The 20,085-nt window shown below is 38.7% G+C and overlaps 2 protein-coding genes across 5 annotated transcripts; one reads left to right on the top strand and one right to left on the bottom strand.

Moving 5' to 3' along the window:
• Positions 1-612: 612 nt before the first annotated feature.
• Positions 613-9,369, top strand: ppp2r2ca (protein phosphatase 2, regulatory subunit B, gamma a). Of its 3 annotated transcripts, none has more exons than XM_028018538.1 (10): positions 613-872; positions 1,455-1,648; positions 3,150-3,247; positions 3,359-3,542; positions 3,897-4,009; positions 4,211-4,388; positions 5,923-6,087; positions 6,233-6,402; positions 6,531-6,622; positions 6,858-9,369. In XM_028018538.1, the coding sequence occupies exons 2-10, from the start codon at positions 1,585-1,587 to the stop codon at positions 7,153-7,155; spliced, it is 1,362 nt and encodes a 453-aa protein (XP_027874339.1). In that variant the 5' UTR covers positions 613-872; positions 1,455-1,584; the 3' UTR covers positions 7,156-9,369. The 3 variants fall into 3 exon arrangements, with proteins under 3 accessions (XP_027874339.1, XP_027874338.1, XP_027874341.1); XM_028018537.1 differs by having other exon boundaries at positions 1,357-1,648; XM_028018540.1 differs by having other exon boundaries at positions 613-876.
• On the bottom strand, positions 8,237-19,207 carry wfs1a (Wolfram syndrome 1a (wolframin)). 2 transcript variants are annotated; one of them, XM_028018535.1, is made up of 11 exons: positions 19,122-19,207; positions 17,955-18,467; positions 16,240-16,319; positions 15,076-15,394; positions 14,812-14,892; positions 14,588-14,727; positions 14,346-14,465; positions 13,983-14,228; positions 13,616-13,894; positions 12,764-12,927; positions 8,237-12,653 (listed from the first exon to the last, which is right to left on the bottom strand). In XM_028018535.1, exons 2-11 carry the CDS (start codon positions 18,460-18,462, stop codon positions 11,471-11,473), a joined length of 3,120 nt encoding a protein of 1,039 aa, XP_027874336.1. In that variant the 5' UTR covers positions 18,463-18,467; positions 19,122-19,207; the 3' UTR covers positions 8,237-11,470. The 2 variants fall into 2 exon arrangements, with proteins under 2 accessions (XP_027874336.1, XP_027874337.1); XM_028018536.1 differs by having other exon boundaries at positions 14,812-14,889.
• Between the last annotated feature and the right edge of the window lie 878 nt (positions 19,208-20,085).

Below are 20,085 nucleotides of genomic sequence, written 5' to 3'. Positions count from 1 at the left end.
ACAATTGAATGTAAATAATCGTCCTACTCATAACTGGCTTCATGGCCAATTCTATTGGCAAAGTGTAAATACTGAAAGCACTAGTTTGCACTAGTAACACATTTGCCATATTACGTGAAAAAAAATCAATATATAAATATGACAGGTAAATAAATTTTTTTCAAAATGTAGGTTCCCTGTACAATGTTTCATTAAACATTAAGAGATGCCTTGTCAGAAACAAACGCCTATAATGAAAGCATTATACATCTAAATACATCAGGAGTATGGTGTGCTAAATAAACTAAATTAAATACAAACGTGCCTTCAGACCCAGGAGGGTAAACATACATTTTTCAAACTTTCTGGGTGATCTTTTTCAGCTTTCAGCTGCCTTTCGGGACCTAAAAACTAACCAACAAATGTAAATTCTTATTCTCTTTACAATCACAATGGATCAACTGTGTAAATCAAATCTATGATCAAAAAAGTCAAAACCTTATAATAATCCTCATCTTATTCAACACACTACACTACATATAAAGCACTCACCAGTGAATGGCTCCCCCTGCTGGTCAACTGCGCTCCCCACCACCTGCAGTGGGCGGATCCACCGGTGACAGCTGTGCTGTGATAGGCTGCTCCAAGAGGAGGCTGCCATGACATCGGTGGATGCTGCACAGGATCACATCCACACCATTGGCAGCAAGCGCTCCTCCATCCACCTTGCCATCCCTCCGTCTTTTCTCTCTCTTCTCCTCCTCTGCTTCTCCTCCTCATACCACCATCCTTGCTCCATCTATTCCTTTTCCCCTTCCCTCGACAGGAGCACACTGCAGCAGAGGGCCGTGTACACACACTCTCCAGCAGGAACGGCAGCAGCGGGCAGACTGGTAGGTGAGCTGGGGCCTGATCCCCCTTGTCCCCCCATCCTCCACCTCTCTTCCTGCAGCACAGGCAAGACATTGCATTCTCCTCTGATCTCCGTCAAGGACTATCTGACTGTAAAGTGTGTGTGTGCGTGGAGGTGTGTGTGTGTGTGTTCGGATATAAGAGGAAGGAATACCACACCCTGAGATTATTTCCTACTCCTGACATAGCTTCTGGGTGAATGAGTGGATGAATGCATTTATATTTGCCCAGTCTTCACCCTGAGCAAATTTTTGCATGCTTACTGAAACCAGCACAACGACTCGTATTCTGTGTCTGTGCTCGATCTGTTTGTTATCACGGCTCCTCTGCTCAGTGCATGGGTTTACTCCAGCACCAGTTAGGCCTTGGCAACACATTTACACTTATCTAATGTAGGAAGTAAATTTCTGACACTTTTTGACATGTGGACTCTTCTTTTCTTTCCAAAAACATCTTTCTCTTCAGGCTCTCCATTCACTTTGTCCTCCTCTTAAAACCCCATTTTCTCCATCCTCTTTTCTCCTCCTCACCCTTCTTCTCCGTCTTGCTGTCCGGTTTCCCAGGATGCCTCGGTTCAGGATGCTTCAGTAGGCCCCAGCAGCATGGGCGGAGCCTGGGCGGGAAGAGAGATTACAGATTGGACCCTTCCCCTCAGGACGGGCGAACTGGCGGGCCACCCTCCCTCTTCTTCAGATGGGCGAGGACGCTGAGAGCCCCAAAATCAACCACACCTTCCTGAGAGACTACGTCACAGAAGGTGGGTCAGTGCTCTCTCGGTGGAGATCACAGATTGAACGGGTTAATAGGACTGTCTGGGAGAACATGATGGCACCATTTTGTGGTTAGATTTCAAATATTACTTTTGAAACTTATTCTCAAATTACTTGTGGATATTTATGATGTGATGTTTAGCAGAAATTAGATTTTTCTTTTTTGACTTGGAGAGTTCACAGTGATCATGTTGTTTTCATGTTTCTTTACATTTGAAACTTACCTTCTTTCTCCTTTTCATTTGTATTGCAGCTAATATTCAGGGCTCAGTATTAAGGTATACAATTGTTTGAGAAAATTAATGCCAAAACTCGTAAAATAATCTGTCTTACAGTTTTTATAAGTTAGGTTAGGTTTATAAGAGACACCACCAGAAAGTGGTTCCCAGATAAATGTTATTCTCTGCTCCTCACATGTTGCTTCATGTAAGGTGGGTAAAGTGTATCTTCTCTTGCCTGCAACAAAAATCCAATTGATTGTTTGAAATCACTGTGTGAAAACCAGGCATGGGCTATCAGCGTGAGGGTATTTCATTATCTTTTAGTAGCATGTTTTGGAAAAATTGCTTACATTATATGCCTTTTTTCCTGTGGTTTAAAGTTCTTTTAATTAAATGCCAACAAAAGTCCTAGAATATCCAAATTCTCCAGCTGTAGAAACTACAGAGCATTGAGTAACATATTGTTGTTCTCCTACTTTTGGCTTGTTGCTGTGCTGTCCTTCCTTAAAGGAAAGCAAAATTCTAGTTTTGGGACATTTTTCCAGTTGCAAATAACACAGACCTTTGGGTCTTGATATGGAACAGTATCAAGACATCTAAACATCTTAAAAAAGCTACAGTTTCAGCATATCTCAAATTTTCTAATGTAGCTCCCTATATTTCCTGCCAAGAAGTGCAAGACTGACCAAACGTTTCTCCAGCTGTCTGGAGCAAACTCGGCTGAAAATATGTCAATTCACAAATCATTAATGGAATGGAAGCTTATTGAGTGCTACTTAGTTAAATTATATTATACATTTTGACATTATCATGTAAATATGTGGAAGTGTATTTACCTTTCATATGACTTCATTTCCTGGTAATGGGATGACAGAGAATATGGTAAAATGACCAGAGTTTTTTATTTGGCTGGCTGAATCACAGAAGTGACTCAGCTGAATGAATGAAACATCATCTAATTTTCCTTCACAATACAGTCAAATTCTAATGTTTGGAAATATCTTTGGTTGCAAAAGTTACTGTGTTGAAAACGACTATTAAATCATTTCATATATTTTTGTTTAAAAATGATAGTGTTTATAATATCTTGGTATTTTTAGTTGAGAGTATCATACCATAAAAATCTCATACCTGTATCTGTTGCCATGCCTATCATGTCTGTTTGTGCTTTATGACTTAGTTGTCTTTGTATCCTTCTTAGTCATTATGGGTTTATCTTAACCACCATCCTGAGTGACTGGTGCCATTTTCCTTGTGTCCCTTCCAGCCGATGTCATCTCTACAGTGGAATTCAACCAAACAGGGGACCTGCTGGCAACAGGGGATAAAGGTGGCCGAGTGGTCATCTTTCAAAGAGAAACCGAGGTCAGGTCACCTTATTATACTGCTAACTCTCTGCATGCAGGACTGTCTTCATAATGCATCAATACAAATGGCAAAAAAATGGTTTCTGACTTGCTTTTCTGCACTTTTTAGTCCAAGGGTGTGTCAGAGGAGGCGGGTGAGGTGGGGGACTCGGGAGAGTACAACGTCTACAGCACGTTTCAGAGTCACGAACCTGACTTTGATTACCTGAAGAGTCTGGAGATAGAGGAGAAGATCAACAAGATCCGATGGTTGCCGCAGCAGAATGCCGCACATTTCCTGCTTTCCACCAATGGTAAGAAACAGATCAAACTCTGACAGGAAGTCTCATTGATTTTCTGCAGAAAGCTTTTTAAATGTCACAGGAAAAGACCACGGCATTGGTCTCAAACTTCACAGCTATGTTCCCACAGCGCATAAAGTATTTTAATCGTTGGTAGTGACTGAAATAAAATCTTTATGACTGAACTGCTATTGGTTACTTTGGAAATTATCTCAGATCTTTGTTTGACACTTTATCTCTCCCTGAAGAGATAAATATTTCAAATTAATTTTCAGCGTGAATACTTTTTAAGGCACTGTGGGTCTGCCAGCTTTGTTTAAACAAACTCCATATCACCGCTGAGAATGTGTTATGTTCCTTTCGCAGATAAAACCGTCAAACTGTGGAAGGTCAGTGAGAGAGACAAGAGACCAGAAGGATACAATCTGAAAGATGAGGAGGGACGAATCAAGGATGTTTCCACCATTACCTCTCTGAGGGTACCGAAGCACACACACCCCTACACACACGCTAACCTACTGTTATGTGTAGTTTTGTATTAGCTTCACATTCAATGCAAAAACAGCTTGCTTTGTGCTTTGTGTATTGTGTTCTTTGGTTCTGCCCTTTCTTATGTATTATGCATCCTTTCTCATCTGCATACATTTTTTCCATCTTGACTCTTTAACTTTCTGTTTAAGGTGCCGGTGCTGAAACCAACAGATCTGATGGTAGAAGTTCGCCCCAGGCGGGTGTTTGCAAACGGACACACATACCACATCAACTCCATCTCCGTCAACAGCGATGGGGAGACCTACTTGTCTGCTGATGACCTCCGCATCAATATGTGGCATCTGGACATCACTGATCGTAGTTTCAGTATCCTTTGCACTCTTGGTTTGTTTTATGATTTACCCAAATTACTACAAAATGATTGTAGTAATTTAATTTACCAAGTTACTACAAAAAACTGCTATTGGTTACTTTGGAAATTATCTCAGATCGTTATTTGACACTTTATCTCTCACTGAAGAAGAGATAAATATTTAACATTAATCTTCAGAATTTACCAATGTATCTCTTTTCCATTTGGACAAGCAAAATCAGTGCAACAGATGTGTTTAAACTACAGTAACCAATTAACTTTGTTTAACCCTCCTGTGCGGAGCTCAGGAAAACCACAACCAAAGTCAGAGTCGGACAGTGACGAGGGGGTGTCCTGTCAGACTGTCAGTTTACGAAACGACACACACAAAACAAAAAACCTTGTAAAAGTGGGTCAGGACTCTGTCTCTTAAGACAACGGGAAGGTATTAATCAACCTAATAAATGTAACATTTCCACTTAAATTAATATTATATAATATAATATTATATAATATATAATTTATATTAAACATTATTAACAACAATAAATAATGATAAATAGCAAAAAAAATTAACATGATTGTTATTTACAAAAATAGTTTATTTTTTCAAGGTTTTGCAAGGGTTAGCAGCACCTTTGTATTTTCCTGAACTTCTGAACTGGTACGATCTCTGTAGATGATTGAGGTCTGCGAACTGAGCACTATGAACTCTTCTGAGCTCCAGATAAAAGCACAAAGGACAAGCACAAACAGTTATCCCAAACATTACACATTTTTAACAGTTGTTGTCTTAAATGTGTGATATAAGTAAGTTTGACTTAGCTGTGCGCAATAAATCTTGTTAATCATATTTTGAATAAACCACAATTGCGGCAACATGTACAGCAAATTTTGTTACTGAATGTGCCGAAAAGCTCACTTTGAAAAGACTTAATCATTCATGCTGTAAGGTATCCTATAATTTAATAATTCTGTAATCTATATTTCCATTTGTAACTCAGACACCTGAATTCTCCCACAGTGGAACAATAAATTTCTATTCTATTCTATTCTATTCTATTCTATTCTATTCTATTATAGAATATAACCACATTCTATTATAAATATAGCCACATTTAGCAGAATAACCCATCATAAAGTTGTGTTTATATGTTAATAATACGGTAATAATACCATGGGGTGTTTGTTTTGATAAGAGTGCCGCACACACTGTGATATCATTGCAGGTTGCAGCATGTTATGCAGGCTGCCTTTGATGTTTTACCATTCAAATGGAAGCTGACCTAGAAAATCTCAGACACATCTATGGAAGACTAGTTTGAATTATTCACTCAGCAGTACACTTTCTGCTGAGCCTCGTAGGACCACTACAACACAAATAGAACAAACTGAAGAACAGATTGTGCAGCCATGTTAGAGTTGAATGGGATGCATTATTTGGTTGTTGTTTAAGGTTAACAATTATGCAATAAAAAAGTCTGGATCAAAAAGAAATGCAAAACATTATTTGTTGCTTTTATTTTTCTTGATGGAACTTCTTCTCAGACATTGTAGACATCAAACCTGCCAACATGGAGGACCTGACAGAGGTCATAACAGCAGCAGAGTTCCACCCTCACCACTGCCATCTGTTTGTGTACAGCAGCAGCAAGGGGACCCTGCGCCTCTGCGATATGAGGGCCTCGGCTCTCTGTGACAGACATACCAAACGTGAGCATGTTTTTTTAAATAACAAAATTTATTGCAGTAAACAATGGAAGAGGGGATAAAGAATTCCAGGCAGAAAACCAAAAAAAAAAAATCTGTATATGTGTAACTGATTAGTTGTTTACATCTCTGCACTGTGTTTGTGAAGTTTTTGAGGAGCCTGAAGATCCCGGAAGCCGTTCATTCTTCTCAGAGATTATTTCCTCTGTGTCGGATGTTAAGTTCAGCCACAGTGGGCGCTACCTGCTAACAAGAGATTACTTGACTGCTAAGGTGTGGGACTTGAATATGGACAAAGGCCCAGTTGAAACCTACCAAGTAAGATGATACTACTTTGATTTCAGATGGCCCCCATCTGGTGTATGATATAGGAATGATGCTGTTTTATAGCTCTGCGTATGCTGATTTCTGAATGCGGTGGCTGACTGACTCTTTATCATTCCCAGGTCCACGAATACCTGAGGAGTAAACTGTGTTCCCTCTATGAGAATGATTGCATCTTTGATAAATTTGAATGTGTCTGGAACAGCTCAGACAGGTAAGTGTTGACTGGTGGAGACAGTTTGCAGAATAATTACATTTAAAAGCAAATTAGATGAATGTGTCAGTGCTAATCACTGTGATTCTACTAATCGCCTGGCTCTGACATTATCTGACATCTCAATCAATGTTGAAGACAGTCTTTGGAGACATCAGATCAATCTTCCAGGTTTCCTTGCTGCCCTCTTCTCTGGCCCATGACAAATCTTTCTTCCTGCTCTCCTGTAACCCAGTGTGATCATGACGGGGGCATACAACAGCTTTTTCCGGATGTTCGATCGGGAGACGGGCCGGGGTGTAACCCTTGAGGCATGGAGGGAGAACAGCAAGCCTCGGGCTGTGCTGCGGACACGCCGGGTGTATACGGGCGGGAAGCGACGCCGTGGGGACGTAGGCGTCGACAGCCTGGACTTCACCAAGAAAATCCTGCACATGGCCTGGCACCCTGAGGAAAATATAATTGCTATTGCAGCCACCAACAACCTATACATCTTTCAGGATCGTGTCAATCCCGACGCGCAGATGCAGTAACAGGAATGCAAACGCAAACTTGAAACAATTTCAGTGTTTAAGGAGTGCATGTGAGAGATGCAGCCTCTGAAAATTGAGATTTATTCTTAATGAGTAAATAAAAGACTGATTATTGATCTAAAAGAAGTTAATAACTGAGGAATGGTGTCTAATAGTTTTTTCAGCCCTGAGATGTGCTCATGTCTCTGGTGGCAATTGGGACTTCATTTTTTTGCTGCACTCTACTCCCACTTTTCCAAGATGTTTGTGTAATTTCCTTCTGCAGAAGCAGTGAAGAAGGTGCAGGGACACCTCTCCATCTGCAATGACTCAGTGCTGTTAATCACACAGTGTTGCACCGCTCACTAATCTACTCTTTTCACGGAAAGAACGGAAAGCGCTTCGGTAAAGAAATGTGTGATGCTCCTGACATAACTGGATGACTTTACGAGACATTGCATTTAAAGTTGTTTTTTTTTAAATGTGGAATGTTAGGAATGGTGTAAGTGAATGTTTCTTTGCAATATCTTTATTTTCTCTGCTGAATTACAACAGCTATTGATACTCTCCTTTAGAGCAGTGCTCTTGGAGATTATACACATAATTCATACATGATCTGTTCACAATGAGATAATATCACCAACAGTTCAGTGGTAGTCCTGCTATAAAACATGACAATTTTCTATAGACAGGTAACATATACACTTTTTACAGTTAGCTGTATATATCTGTGTTGATTTCTTAAAGACAGTACCTCTTTGCTTCAAACAGATTTTGTTGTGTACACTGTAAATGAGCATCTCATGCAGAAACGTTATGATATCTATAACATGGTTATTATTGTGTAGCAATACATTCAAAGTTTTGGATGGAGGAGAGGGCTTGGTGAATCAATTAGTATTTTGTTGTGTTTCCTACTTATGCCCAGATAAAGGCTGATGATATTCAAACAAATAGTGCCCTGCGAAAGTGTTCGGGTACCTTAACATTTTTATATTTTGTCATGTCACAACCGCTAACTCCAATGTTTTGTGAAAGGTTAGCACAAAGCAATGCATGTCTGTAAAGTGAAAGGCGTGGGATACATGGTTTTTTAAAAAAAAAATTCAGCCCTTTTGAGTCCATGCTTTGAAGAAGCTTTTTTGCTTCAATTATAGATGTAAGTATATCTATACCAGCCTTGGACATCAGCAAACTTACATTTTTGCCAATTTTTCTGTGCTTCAACGTAGTCAGGTAGTCAAAAGAGTGTTTGTGATCTTTGATTTTCAAGTCCTCTCACAGACATTTAAATAGACTTAATTCTTTGACAGATCTGTTTTAGCAGATATTTACTTTCAACTAAACCATTCTAAGATGGCCCTGTTTGGTTTTTTAGGGTAATTTTACTGCTGAAAGGTGGGCCTCCACCTCAGCCTGAAGTCTTTTACAGCCTGTTAAGTTTCCTTACAGGATTGCCCTGTATCTAACTCTTACCTGTTTTTGCATCCAACATTTTGCACGATGCAAAATGCAAAAAGTTAATTTTCTGGTCTCATGTGACAAAACCCCATTTTTTCACATTTGTCGTGTCCCCTACATTGTTTGCACCAAAGTGCAAACAGAACTTCTTATGGCTGATATCTTGTCTGGGTTTAGAGTTTTAGATAATACTCCTCACATCTCAATAGGATGTCCAAAGCTTGGATTACCTTACTTTAAACTTCTTTACTACTGATATCTTTGGTATGTTTCTTAGTTGTTTCTTGGTCTTTCTGATGCTGTTTATTCTCTCTAACAACCCTCTGTGGCCTTCACAGAGCAATTGGATTTTTCCCGAGATTGCGTTGCACACAGAGGGAGTGTAATTATTGATTAGAGAAGTTCTGAAGTCATTTGACTGCACTTTGTTTCACTTAAGAGTATAAAAGCAAATGGTTTTGATATAAATGGACAGCTGACTTTTAGCTATATTTAATTGTATATATTTTTGAAAACCATGCATCTTATCCCTTTCATTACAGAATCATGCACTATGTTGTGTTGTTTCTTCACATGCATAGACATGTGAGGGTGTAAGATGACAAATTGATGAAAAAGTTCAAGGTTTATGATTACTTTGGCAAACTACTGTGAATAAGACAAAAATGTAACTGTTATAATGTGTGAAAATCAAAATGAGCCTTGTTCATAGAAGCACATTTTAAAAAAGGATCTCACAATCAAGGAAAACTTGCACATTGTTTATAAAAAAAACCCACAAAACCCTGACTCAGCTATATAAAAGCTGAAAACTGTTTTGTTCTTATTTGTAGGGTGCTCGAGGGTCAGAGGTCATTATCAGTGCAATAGCTTATTGTATGCATCATTGAAAGATCTTTACTGTCCAAAAACTTATTATTGTCTAAATTTATCATAGTGTATCACAGGAATTATTGTTGTCATAGTTGATACCTCACAGTGCCGCGTGCTGCTCTGGGTTGCGACAAATGAAAGCTATAGGTACTCAGCGTGTAGATGTGGAATGGTTTTATTTCCTAGGGTGCAGTACATTGTTCTCAAGTGACCTTGGTCCTGATAGGATTAATGAGTGGTCTGCATGTTGACCACATATGGAGGAGAAACAAAATTATTGCAGAAGTGGTGAAGAATTTTGGATCTTTTTGAAACCTGAGCTTTGAATGGGCAACAGTTTCTCACATCTGTCAGTACATTTACTGTTTCTGTTTCTGTAAGGACACAAATGTGCATTAAATGTTTTTATTATTATTATTATTTTTTATAGCAGCTCAACACAAATGTGAGAAACCACACACAAAATGGCTTAAGTTGTCATTGAGTGACTTGTAAATCTGTCATATCCACCGCCATTCAGCTGGGAAAGACATTAAGTTTAAGGTCACAGCAGCATCATCATCAGCAGCAGCAGCATGTTACCATTACTCAGTGCTTCTTATGTGTATATCTATCATACTAAAAAAAAGATGTAAATGTACAAAAACCTTATTCATGGATGAAAGGAATGTGCATTAATAAAACTATCTGAAAACATGTCTATTTCTGTCTGGGTGTTTATCTCAAATGGGTCATATTTTTATTCTAATACAGAACAAGACTCCAAATTTGGCTCTTTGTTGTTAGTAAATGTTGAACCACTTAGAATTAAATCTTCGCCCAGAAGATTAAATATAGTGTTCATTGTTATGAAAGTAAACATTTGGACTATTTTTAATGGTATTTCAACACAAAATTCAGCAGTTTAAATACAGATGTACACATGTGACTCCATTATGGATATTCTATAATCAACACAAAGCTAAAACTACAGGTTCAGGTTCATATGTCTGTCACCTGTTATCTATATAACCACCTCAATATTTGATTACAAATTCTTAGGCATCAGTCCAGATTCCAGATATATTAAATAATTAACTGAAATGACATCAGACTTATTTAGCTTTTTATTATGAAAGCTCATAATAAAGACTCTTTACAATGTAATCAGTAATTCCCATTCACACACACATTCACATGCTGATGATGATGATGATGACTAGCTACTGGATTGTAGCCAGTTACCTTGGGGCAAGGCTTCCTTACCAGCACCATCTGTCCTTCTGACCACCAGCAGCAGGTAAGGTGGGTAAAGTGTCTTGCCCAAGGACCCAACAACAAAGATAGAAGGGCAGTGTCTCAAACCGGCAACCTATCGACTACTTTCAGGGCGAACTCCTACTTCGGTTGCCACCATCGCTCCATAGTACAAGACATTGCTTGATAAAGATCGCATTATCATTACTCTGACAAGTTTGACTTCAACTAAGGTAATGTTTTAATGTAAACACATATCCACCCACCATCTCTGGCTCTCCAGAGGTCTCAACTACACCACACCATAAAAAAGAAATTTTGAGGGTTATCAGAACCATTTGAAATATTATTATTTTAATCACGATTTTAAATGTAATTATGAATTTACTAATTTTTTACATTTTGGTAATGATAAGGTTGATATGTTTATATGGAGTGTACATTAAATTATTATATTTACTTAATAAATGTAAACAGCTGTCATAAGACCCGGTGGTTGCAAATGTTTCTCTGTAGAAGGAGGAAGGATTTAATTAGCAGCTTTAACTAGCTTAGCTACAGCACTAATGCTGATGACAAGATTGCTCGCGTAACAAGTTTGCATGCAAACTTGTTAGGAAAACGTAGAAAGGTTTGACTTAAGGTTTAAAATGTTGCTCTTTCCCAAAGCATCTTATGCCTTAATCACAAACCAATTAGGATTTTCAATTATATTTAAAAATCCTTTCACAAGAAAAGATTCAGGTTTCTTGTTGTCTGTTTAATCTCAGGTACGGATTTCTGCTGACAGGAACGGTGAAAAGAAAAAGTCAAATGCAAACTTGAAGGCTCTAACTGTTGTACGCCTGAAGTCTCTCTCGATCTTCACCTGCTTGCCTCCAGTCAGCCATGAAGAAGCACAGTCGAGGCAGTGGATAGCTTTGAGCTCAAAGGCCGGAGCCTTTGCTCCTAAACGTCCGTCCAGCTTAGTACTGAATTCTACTATGTTACCAGGTTTCAGATTGAGCAGAACTTGTCTAAACTCATTGCTGGCCATAAGAATAATATCTCTGGTTGCATCCTCTGCTCCTGAGCTTCCATCTTGGATAATTCCCACCGTCACTTCAAATCGATAACTGTCAAAACGCTTGACGTGGCAGGTGTGCTTGGCTAAAGCCTTAATTTGACACAACTCATCTTCTTCTTGCATTTTAAGCAGTGTTGCCAGAGAAACTGGACCTGACAAAGTACTGTCTGCTGACGTTGAGTTTGCCAGTGATGTATTCTTTGGATCACACTTGGGATATGTCTCACCATACAAGCAGCGCATCCAGTCCCCAATAAACACTGGCAGCATATTAATGACAGACTGTGCACCGTTCTCTGTCTCAGCAATCCGGACGTGTCTAAAGCGTCCAGTCCAGGTGACTCTGTGCCCTTGCAGGTGGCTGCAGAAGATCTGAGACTGGGCCATGCCTTTGCTTTCCCAGGCTGGAGGCCCACAAGCCTGGCTGTACTGGTTCCATGTCAGAGTGGAGTTGTACACCTTCTGTCCCTCTGCATGGTATACATATACCGAGAACAACAGGATCACCATGGAAATGCAGAGTAAGATGAATTTGACTGGACCCCAGTGCGCAAATGAGCGCAGAACATCCAAAATAGACATACTGAACCGTGTCCAGAGCCGCAGAGTGACGGGAATTGCACATATCACCAGGGTCACAATCATCTTTGTCAGCTCTAGTTCTATGAACCATTTAAACAGCTGGATGAAGAGCATGATGACAAGGCCAAACACCAGAACTGGGAGTGCAAACAAGAAGAGGAAGTATGCCACGCAGGTGCGGATTAATCCAACAGCAGAGGAATTTTGTAGGAGGACCACTGAAAACTCACACCACATGAAGCATACAAGATATGGGATCAGGAAGCAGTAGGTCCCCCGAAATCCACGGGTTCTTGCCATGCTACAGTGAGAAGAAAGAAAGAAATATGCAAATAATTAGTAATGGCAAACCACGCAGGGCAATTTTTAGTACACATAATAGGTTTGTCTGTCAGGTCAAACTCTACTCACCTGAAAAACAGGTAGAAAAGGTAGATATACAGAAGGCAGGGGATGCTGAGTTTGAGTACCACAGATTCCCCAAGTGGCACTGTGGTAAATGTGTGACCAAGAAACCGAAGTCCTGTCATGTCCTCTGGCAGTAATTGTGTCAGGCAACACAGATTTGAGGCTACCTAAGATGAACAAACAATCATATTTTAGTAATACATTGTGAAAATAAAAGCACAATATTCAATTTCAAAAATTTGCCTCAGATTCTCTGTTTTATTTAGTTGTGGACTTGGACTGAGCCTTTCTAACATTCTAAATATCAACAGATTATTCCACCAAAACTGTAGATCTCTGCTGCTCCTCCAAGGTTACTATCAACCCTTACGTTGCTTCTTTCCTGTGCCTTTCAGTCTAGGTACCAATGTAAAGGTTCATAATTGTTTTCTATATTTTAAATTCTCTGATTATGGACTGAATAGAACTTTGTGAGGTACCCAGTGATCCCTGCCCTGTCTGCTTTTTCAATTGGTCTTTATGGTACTTATTATTCTCTAATGTTCTCTTAGAGCCTTTAAAACTATGCATGTATCACATAAAACACAACTAGAACACATGGCTTGTGGCTCTATTGCGACCAAATGTGAATAGGTTTAAGGTTGAATGGAAAGAGTACAGCAGTATTTTTGATCTAGTGGCCAATCAACCAAATGACTTCTCAATTTGTAAAAAACAAAGCATGGTCTAACTTAAAACAGAAATTAAGTAAAATGTTCAATCTAAATGTGAGATAATTTTAAAGGTCACCTCATAAACATAAAATACGCTTGCAGTTAATCTAAAAAGTGTGATTTAAATCCTTCTATCAGATACCTCTATAAAGATTGCACGACGTGCATATGCTGCTGCAGCTGGGCTGAGGCTGTAATAGCCGAGAACTGTGAAGAAAATTGCCACGGTGGAGAGCTCAGAACAAGGGATCCATTTCTTGTCAGCGACAGGGAAGGAGAAAATCACAAAAAAGACGGAAAAGATAAAGTAAAGGTATTGCTCCAGGTTGTTCCAACCAAAGTTGGTCTCCGCCTGCTCCACATCAAGACCTGGTTCAAAACGAGTCAGCAGGGATGTCAAGGCTTTGAAGTTCTCCCATGTCTGGAAAGAAGAAGTATGGTTGTCCATTTATTTGATTTAATTCATTTGAATTCCATACACCATCATGAAAAAGGAGTCTTAGTTTAACCTTGCTACTCTGGAAGATCCTTAGCGTGCAGATAATCATGGCAGTGAAGGAGAGGTAAAAGACAAGCAGGGGTATAACAAAAGCAAACAGGTCAACAGTCAGGTTGCTGATGATAAAGAAGAAAATGAGGGCGTTGACATGCTGCGTAGGGATGAGCGTGCTCAACCACTGGACGCCTGCCCTTGATGCCCAGTCAAAGAGGTGCTCTTTCATCTCAATAACTGCATGAAGTGGGTATTGCAGCATCTGAGGTGGACAGGAAGAAAAGAAGAGGGAAAGTGTCATGTACAAACCAAGAAGAGTTTGAAAGTGAAATTCATTAAAAAGAAATAAAGTCTCTACATATTCTCCCAGTCATTTTACCATCAGGTGTGACTTCATGGCATTTGTCTGCTTGGCGTCCGGCAGCATCCCACTGTAACCAAAGCTCCAAGAATGTTTCTGGACCTTCTTATGTTCTTTAGGAACTACCCCAGACTTGTCCTTTGACACATAATCACACAAACACATCCTAACAGTATGGTTACAGTATAAAGTATTTGTGTTTGTCATCCTAACACAAATACTACATATAAAAGCATTTGTTAGGAAAAAGGCAGCTTTACCTTCCCTTTTCTATCCAACAGGTCAGAACTTTCAATTTTTGTTGAGGCCTGACCTCCATTTTGAGGGACACTAGGGACAATGCCTTGTGCATACTTTTTTGTCATTTCAACAAAGTCATCCAGGTCCACCAGCTGTTTGGCTGTGAAGTCCATAATATACAATTATACAAAAGAACACATACTACTCTGTAGCTTCTTGAATTTTTTTTTATTTGTATACTTACCATCAGTGCTGACCATGCTCTCTAATACTTTCTGAGTCTGGCCTGAAGTAGGAACAGGGATTCTGCTTGCTGTGCCCCCTGCTGGTGAGAAATACCCACAAATCCAATAAATGGATCTGGGCATGCAGTGGGATACTTGAAGACAGCTGCGAACATTGAAATATCTAAAATGTCTAATAGTGTGATACATCACTTGGCGAAGAGTACAGCAGACACAACTGATATTGCATTGCTATATATTCTGCAACTGTTTCTGTCACCTACCTGGCACTGCGTTGACCTGGCTGACATTTTGGAGCAGCTCAGAGACAGCCACTTTTTTCTTCCTGTCTGGGTTGAGCCTCCAGTACATCATCATGGCTGCTTTGCGTACTGCCAGCTCAAACTTGCCCTCTTTTGACAACTTGCGCATGTCAGCCTCATTTTCTGGAGTTACTCCTTTTTTCTGGATCCAACAGCGCTGAAGAAGTCTTGCTGCGGACATTCTTCCCTGTTTAGCTGCTTTGATTAGCCAGTTAACTGCCAGGCGGTTGTTGAGATCTGGGTCTTTGTCTTCAGCAAGTATCAAGAAGTGCTGACCCAACTGAAAGACAAAGGGGGAGAGAGAGTTACTCTTGTTGAAGAGGGTTTACAGTTTCTTGCTTCACCACAGGATTTCAATTAACACTTTGTACACATATGAAAGGTTGTGCAAAGGGAGAACTTTTATGGTTAATTGTTTTGTTCCAATGTTGCCAATGTCAGAGCCACATAAAGAAATGAATTCGAAACCCAAAATCCTGCAGTCCCATTGCTGTATGTCTTTCTGTCTCGGCTAAGTAACAGGGGCAGCTGAGCACTCCAGGACATATCAAGTGTCTGTTTTCTAATCTTAACCATCTTTACATAACTTTCTTCTCACATAGTTGTCATCAAATCTGCCCTCTGCCTTTCAGTGAGTTCTGAAACAGATAAAAAAATCATTTCACAGTGTTACCAAGTCTTGTAGATAAATTAACAAAACTAGACCACATTTACCTAACTATTAATAAACAATGATTCACATGTTTTATAGGGTATGACAGATTCTTTAATACATGAGACTTTGATAGAACTATTGTCCTATTGTAATCTGTATGCAAAGACATGTCTGAAAGATAATTATCCACAGAAAAACACACGCAATCTGCAGCCTTTCAGTTTTCTTTGTGACTCACAATTTAAGTATTTGACACTTTGTGAAAATTTAGAAGATTCTGCAAGCAAGTTTTTTTAAAATGATTTATCAGCTGGGAAAGAGTTGTGTTGTAAACTGGAATCCAGAGATCATCTTGCAGGTGGCAGAAATAGAAACACCCCACCACTGAGTCATCCAGCGAGATTGACAACAATACCAAGTGTCGGTCAGGGTGTGTACAGGGGTGTGCATGTTTGTGTGTGTATGCAGACCCGGGTCTGAGCTCTGGCATCACCAGTGTTGGCCTTCTCCTCCATCTGAGCCACAGTCACGTCTTCTTCTAGTTCTTCATCTTAAATGGCAACAAACAGAGTTATTAGACATTGAAGTAAATTCTATGAAACTATTTCTTCATGAGTTAGCTGATAGGTAGTTTGATCTTGTATCAGTGTTACTAAGCATGTATTATTCTGGACTGAAATTTAAGTGACAATCAAATTGTGCCAGATATGCATCCTGTAACTCAAGATCAAAAAACCTGAAAGGTGGAGTAGATGTGAATCCGTGAAACTTTAAACATGTCTGGCCTGAGAATCTATAATGTGATTAAAGTTAAGCGCTTGAGGAACTTGATGACCAGACAGCTAAAATATTACATCAGGACATGTTTATTATATGAACTGGTCTTGTCTCTGGAATGTGCTTCATCACAAAGGTGTCTTTTCTTCAGATGCCAGAGATTCGTATGTATGAAGCCCATGAGCTGTAGTATCACAGGTCCTCGTTTTAGGTTTTACCTCCAGAAGTATCCAACTATAACATATTATAAGAATCACTGTATTTTAAACAAGAAATTGATCCAGGATTAGAATCACAGTCAGAGCCTTCTTGTGCAGTTTATGGGTTCTTTCTCAGCATGCATGGTTCTCTACGGGTACTCAGCCTCCCCCCACAGTCCAAAAGCATGGGCCAAAGTGAATTGCTACTAGGTGTTTCTGTGTTGGTCTAAAAAGACGTCACTTCTTATCACCCAGAGACTGGTGTAGACGATACCACTTTAAAATGAGTAAGCAAAGCAAAGAGATCTGCATTTTTACATCGATGTAGCTTGATTTTACTACAATGTTTGTAGTCATTATAAATGAGATGTAATTTTGGTTTTAATCTCTATTTGTTTTGTCTTTTTATAATTGTCATGAATTTTATGGATACTTAATTCCAACTTTCAAATAATTATCTTTACTAGTTGCATAGTTTACCATATTCTGGTTAGATTGTTTGTTCTTCATGCACCCCTGGGAAATGTTTTGACTTATATTTGATCCTATTAATGGCACTCTATTGGCATTGATTTAGTTTCATAATAAATATACATATTTCATAATAAATATAAATAACATATACAGAAACAGATTTAGACCTGCGTTGGAAATGCAATGGGAAGCTTTTGAGAAAGACTATCAGAGTGTTTTCAAATAATCCTGAAAAATGTTTGTTTTGGTGATCAAATTAATCAATGAATTAGCCTGAACTTGTAAAAATTTGATGTTATAGTAATTATATATTTTAGTCTGGTAAGTCTGTATGCATGGAAATGGGCAAAGACTATTGTAAACAATCTTTCAACTTCAGTCAGAAACATAATTACAAGTGAGTTTCTCTTTAGAAAAAACTATGACGTTGATATCGGTGTGTGCAAATGTTGGTCAAATGGTGAGGCATGATCAATAACAGTATTCCAATGTATAAAGATGAACAAAAATGACTTTGACTTAGATTAATAGTTTTTGTGAGATGTTTTTAAAATAAAATTGTATAGCCCAAATAGTTTCCCATTTATCTAAATGAATAACTACAGTAAACTTGGTAGAATGGATTCTTTATGACGGCCCAGTGACGGATTTTTTATCCACCTCTCTGTTATATAAACTTAATAATGATCTGTCTTTGTTAACACGTCGCTAACTGAAATTGAGTGGATTCTCACCATCTTCTTCATCATTTGCATCCTCTTCCTCTGCTTTCCTGAGTCTCTTCTGCATTATCACCTGCTTAGCCACAGAGGCAAAGCTGCGTTTTGTGGAAGTAGCTCCAGAGGGGGAAGTGTTGGAGCCAGAGCAAGATGATCCAGGACAGGTAGATTCAAACTTTGCAGAAGATGACATGCTTGTTGTTTTGGAGACAGACGTGTTGGAAGAACCTGGTTGAGGTTTTTCAGTTATCTCACCAGACAAACGTTTTGAGGACACAGATTCAGCAAAAGACACTGGCTTTGATTTATCCAAATGAATAGCTTGTGTGGATGATGAAGAGAAATCAGATAATTTTCCAGGACTTGATGGAGATGTTGGTTTGTTAGGCTGAGAAGTTGCAGCAGGTTTATTAGATGCAGGGGGAGAAGGAATCTGTTTAGGAGCTGGTGAGGGTCCCTTCAGGACAGGGCACGAACCTGTGGTGCTGACAGATGAGGATGGAGACCCAGAATCCTTCTCCATTTTTCCTAAAAGAGTCAGGAACATTCAAAAGCATGTGTCAGGAAGATAAATGAAGATTCAGAGTGTGAAAAGGTTTTATGAGATAATGAAATAATGTTTTTAGTTTTAAAAAAGAAAATCATGAAACAGCTAAACTATGGTATAGGTGGAGTCTGAGAGATTATTTTTTGAGAATAAAATTTTCCTTTTAACTCTAATAACTTCTTTTTTAATTACTGAATCTTTTGTTTTGGTAAGAAATATTACCCAAGCAAGGGATTTTTGACTACATATTTAACATTTTATTGAATAAACAAGGGTTAGAGTTAAGAGTTAGAGGTGCATATTCTACATATAAATGAGTACAAAAACAGTCTTTTTAGAATTTTGGGAGATACATGTAATTTAGAAAGATGTACAGTCATATTCAGTAATTATATGTTTTAATTACATTCACGTGTCTGAATAAAAATGTATTTTTAGTAATCTGGTGTAATATTCTAATATTAAATGTCATTTGTGAATTGAGTATTAATAATAACTTGTCAATAATATTCTAATTTGTTGAACAGGTCTGTAGTAGATTTGAGACACTACTTCACAAGTTAATAAAAGTGCCTGTAAACCACCTACTTCTGTACCAACACTGCTCTCACAATGTTATTAAAAAAAGTACTTACCAACTAAATGTTCATGATTAGCCCTCCTGGATTCATATGTTTGATTCCATGTTCTGTCTGTACAAGAAGGATCCCAGTAAGAAGACACTCACAGGCTGCTGTCAGTCTAGTCTATAAACACCACCACAACTTTATGACCCGCCCACTCCTAAAATAGGCTCTCCAATATTAGAAGGTCCAATGAACAGCAAAGAAAATAGCAACTTATTAAATAATTAATAAGTTATGTGAACCTATTTGTGAATGTCCTAAGCAGTTTGTGGAATCTCATGAATTATTTTAACGTCTGAGCTCCACATTTGTACAAAATTTTCACCATTTTGAAGAGACAAACCAGAAATATACCTGCAACTATTAATCCTTGTAATTTTTTGTCACCACATTCAAATAGAGTTGTGTGCTTTAAAGCTTGGCAACAGTTACTATTTAAGGAGATTTCATGGTTTACGGTCAAACTGTGAATTTAATCAAGTGCAGCTCCGCCCCACAAAACACCAGTGGGTAAAAACTGATCCAGGACAAAGTTGGGGGGAGATTTGATTCTCACACATGAATAAATGTTGCTAAACAATCTGAAGCATATTGGAAGATTAAAACCCAACAATTTTTACAGCCCTTTTCCCGCATACATGCTCACCATTCCCAAATTTGGAAAAGACAAAAGACAATATTTATCTAAGCGGTCATGTAGAGGGAAAAAACGCTGTAACTGCAAGGGAAAAATTATTTTCAAACATTTTTCTGGTAGCTCAAAAAACAGCTACCAGAAACCACACTTATAGAACATCTGCAGCATCTTGGTGAAAACACGAATCTATTCTTTCTCAAGTAGAAAAGCCCAATCTGTCTCTTCTTGACAGATCATTTACTCTGATGGTAGGGTTAGAGTTTAATGTAAACAACATGAAGTCATGGATCCATCTTGCATTGAATCAATACTTCAGGTTGGTAGCATTGGTCTCAT

This window comes from Xiphophorus couchianus, chromosome 5 (assembly GCF_001444195.1).
Source record: "Xiphophorus couchianus chromosome 5, X_couchianus-1.0, whole genome shotgun sequence".
NCBI classification, from domain to species: Eukaryota; Metazoa; Chordata; class Actinopteri; order Cyprinodontiformes; family Poeciliidae; genus Xiphophorus; species Xiphophorus couchianus.
Note: the sequence above shows the minus strand (reverse complement) of the source record. Positions and strands in the feature narration are given on the sequence as shown.